Consider the following 3,935-nt stretch of genomic DNA (forward strand, 5'->3'; position numbering starts at 1 on the left):
CAATTCTCAAGAAAATGTATCTGATTTCAGATGCTGGAAGACAAAGAGAGTTTAAGAGAACTGAACAGAATGCAGTTGGAAATAGAAAAACAGATTTTTGACAAGAAAAAGAAACCATCCTTTGGGGATGTAGAAACTACGAGTATGAATTTTTCCTTTAATTTTTTATATATAAAATTTTGTTTATCATTTTGAACCTCATTTTACAACATATTCCGCTTCACAGAAAATTTATGGAATTTATAATTGTACATAATTGAAAATAAATGTCACATAATAGACAGAATAGAGATTTTTTTTAGGAACTACATTGTAGAAAAATAAAGTTTGATTGAAAAAAAGATAATTTTGGAGAATTTTATCAGAAGTAAATAAATAAATAAAAAAAAGAAAGAATTATTATACCTTTTATTCTTCATCTAAAGATGAAAAAGCCAAATTTTTATAGAAAATGTTGATTTGTAAAACATGTTTGATAAAGAAATCTTTAAGTTTTGAAATAAATTGTACATAATTTTAATTTATCCAAAAAAATTTATTAATTTAGTGATTATGGATAAATTAACTTTTGATAGAATGGTCCTTAAGTCCTTAATTGTACTTATATTGAATCAATAAAACGATTATTTTTTATAATACATTTCTATTTGTATTTTTTTTTTTTATTTGAAATTAAATTTTTATTCTTTTCTCAAGATGATGAAGAAGGTGATTTCGAAAGCTTTGTCTCAAGTTCTACAATAGATGTGATCGAGGAACTAGAAGATGAGCATGAAATAGCATTTGGGGAAGAGGCTCCAGTCGGACTAGGTATGAATTGAGCTGCTGATTCTCTATAAAAATCAATTATTTAAGCTACGATTTAATTTTTTTTTTATTAAAAGACGAAGACAAAGTGATAGTACCCATCCATTACAGATAAAATTCTACACTCCTCCAAGAAAGTACTAAACATAAGTAATACAGTAGAATCTTGAAACTCCATAAATTTGGGTCTAACAAGCCAATCATTAAATATTCTAGATTCCTTTTTCTTTTTCTTGTTCTTAATCATGCCTCAACCTACGTTTGAGCAGTGTGAGGATCTTGCTTATTTATATAGCCTGATCCATAATCCTCGATCCTGTACCGCTGATTGCATCTCTTCCTGTTATTTTATCTTCTTGAATACTCCGAAGTATTTCTTGGCCTTTCTCCTGTCCTTCCATTGACTCTCATTTCATTTGTTATTTTGGCCCTCTAACCTATTTTCTCCTATTACATCATTAGCCGGTTTAATTCCCAGGTTATTTCTTATTGAAGTATTCCTGACTTTATCCCTTCATGTTTTGTTGTAATCCCTTCTCGTTGGTTGGCGTCACTGGCAATAACACCAACTACGAGATAATTCGTAGTTGGCAGTCAACGTGTTAAATAAGCACCTACCAGAGGCTGCAACAGTTACTGTCAGTCATTGATCCAACCACCTTCTTCGGGAGAGATCTAGTCCTTGCACTGATAACGTAAACCTTTTCTGATGGTAGTTCGGTGTGGTCATTTTTCCCTTATTATATGAGATGGTTTTATTATGCCTACCAAAGGCTAAATCTTAACCTCCCAGTCTCGCTAGCTTCCTATCCCTTTTATTGAACAATTTCAGTCCGCTGGTTCATTCCAGCAACTTAGATTGTACTCCTGCTTCCTAGTCCATCAGGTTCATCCCTGCAACTAGAACTGTTTCTTACCTACTAGCCTACATATTTCTCCTTGACCTGCATCAGTGTCCAAGGCTCATTCCTTGACTTGGTTGATCCTTACTCATTTCTTAAGAAAATAACTGAATTTGCTTTGTGGAGGGCCTTCTGTGGGGTAGTTATCAGGCGGGAGTACTATTGTTACCGACCAACTTCATGCATCTATATAGACAGCCTCGACAGAATGATTACTGATTTTACCTGAGATTTATGAAATCTTAGTTTAAACTGATTTTTAAATCTTAAATTAAACAGATTTTGGAACTGTCCTTAAATGGTGTCTTAATGACAATGAATGGTGGTGGGCCATTTAACCCAGAATCTTTTTATCTGTTAAAAAAAAAAAAAACTAAAATTTATTCAAAGAGAAATTTTTGTTTAACAGCTGTTTGATTTGAGTAAAAATTATTTGATAAGAGTTATCCCTCAATTTTTAAAATTAATAATATCAAATTACATCTTTATTTTATTACTAGGACCTAGCAGTGCTGTAATGGGCCTCGAAGAGGGCGATGGTAAGAGGGATGACAAAGATTTTACATTTGAAGGAAATGGTGAGCTAGATCTGGAAGGCATTGATGACAAAGAACTTGACATGTACATTATGACAGATGTAGAAACCGAAAGAAAAGATAAAATTTGGACCGAGAGGAATGCTGATTATCTCCAAAAACAAAAAGGTAACGCTCAAACAATCTATTCCATTTTATCTTTTTGTATATTTTAGAATATAATCCTTATCACCAAGATAATATAGAACTCAAATTGAAAAAATACTAACAAATCAGTTCTTTCAAATGAAATTGTTAAATTTACTTTTTATAATGTTCAAATTCAAAAACAACAATCGAGTAGAACTTTTGAGATAAGATAGGAGTGTGAGCCTCGAGTGACCTATTCTCAGCCTAGTCAGTACGACCTCCTCTCTACGACATTTATGGTTGGAGGTACCTGGGCTTGATGCACCTTTCAATCATTTTTAGTTTAGTCATTCGTTTCAATAAGATTGCCATCCATCTTTAATTTCCTTTTCGATGAATGTTCTGAATTACAATTAGAAGTTAATTGAAATCAATTCTGGAAACCTGCTATTTATGTCTTACGTCTATTTTAGAAAAAGAAGAAAAACTTAGAAAAGAAATGGAAGAAGGCAAACCACCAGAAAAAAAAAGGAAAAAGTCTACTTCGAGGAAGAAATCTTCTACTCCAGCAAATTCAGCAGGTAACAGTTTGAAGATAAAATTGTATATAATTTATATAAAAAGTCATTTTAACATATTTAACGTCAATTAACATTGTTAATTTCATAAAACATGAAAATACAAATGTTTTGCCATTTTAGGAGAAGCTATAGAAAAAATGTTACAAGAGAAGAAAATTTCTACTAAAATCAATTATGATGTCCTGAAGAGTTTGAACTTCAATTTGAAGGAAACAGCAACCGGCGAAATGAGTGCTATCGGGCTGTTAGTATTTCTAACTCAGTTTTAAATTATGGAATTTGTTTTTCTTTTTTAATTGTATTGTTACATTAAATTTTACATCTATTTTTAGAAAAGCTGAAATAGTGCCGAAAGAAGAAGTTTTGAGTGGTCTTGAGAAGCCCCATCATAGTATGATTAAAGATGAAAAGCCTATTCCTAAGATGATGAGTGGAAGTCTTAGAAATAAGGAAAAAGCTCCAAAAGAACCTGTCATCGAATTGGATGCTGACAACAATCGTAAGCTATTCATAGTATTTTATTGTTGTTTGTAGTTGTTTATCGGTTAATCTTTTTATTTATTAAGATGTTGAGGTGAAAAAAACTTCTATTTAAGATATTATAACTATTCTACATTTGATGTACTACATTTTGAGTGTCTCCATATTCATTTACTAATACTTCTACAATTAATTAAACAATTATCAACAATTTTTTCTATATACAATTAAAACGTTAAAATCAATAAAGTTTACCTTATTTTGTTAAATGTGTCTATTTCTTTTAGAAGTATTGTCATATAGTCACATTAATTAAAATTTCCCCTATATAGCTGTATTTAAACAATGTCATTCACTAATGATACGTTCATCTATCCCTTTAGCACAAACTAATGTTATGTTATATCAGGCATTATCTCTTTGGAAATATCAATATGGCTGTGTACTGTTTTTCTACCTCTTTATTGATGTGTCTATATTTAATAAATTTTGATATTTAA

The 3,935-nt window shown here is 30.8% G+C and overlaps 1 protein-coding gene across 1 annotated transcript in view; it reads left to right on the forward strand.

Annotated features, from left to right (window-relative positions):
* Positions 1-3,935, forward strand: part of LOC106684747 (transcription factor IIIB 90 kDa subunit) — a gene marked incomplete at its 5' end in the record, with an annotated part of 8,455 nt that overhangs the window by 2,630 nt on the left and 1,890 nt on the right. Inside the window, 6 exon segments of the mRNA XM_014427000.3 lie at positions 31-142; positions 697-810; positions 2,210-2,413; positions 2,848-2,955; positions 3,076-3,199; positions 3,288-3,454. Of these exon segments, the coding sequence (XP_014282486.3) occupies positions 31-142; positions 697-810; positions 2,210-2,413; positions 2,848-2,955; positions 3,076-3,199; positions 3,288-3,454 (829 nt within the window).

This window comes from Halyomorpha halys, unplaced genomic scaffold (assembly GCF_000696795.3).
Source record: "Halyomorpha halys isolate HHAL.00 unplaced genomic scaffold, Hhal_1.1 Scaffold610.1, whole genome shotgun sequence".
Classification (NCBI taxonomy): domain Eukaryota; kingdom Metazoa; phylum Arthropoda; class Insecta; order Hemiptera; family Pentatomidae; genus Halyomorpha; species Halyomorpha halys.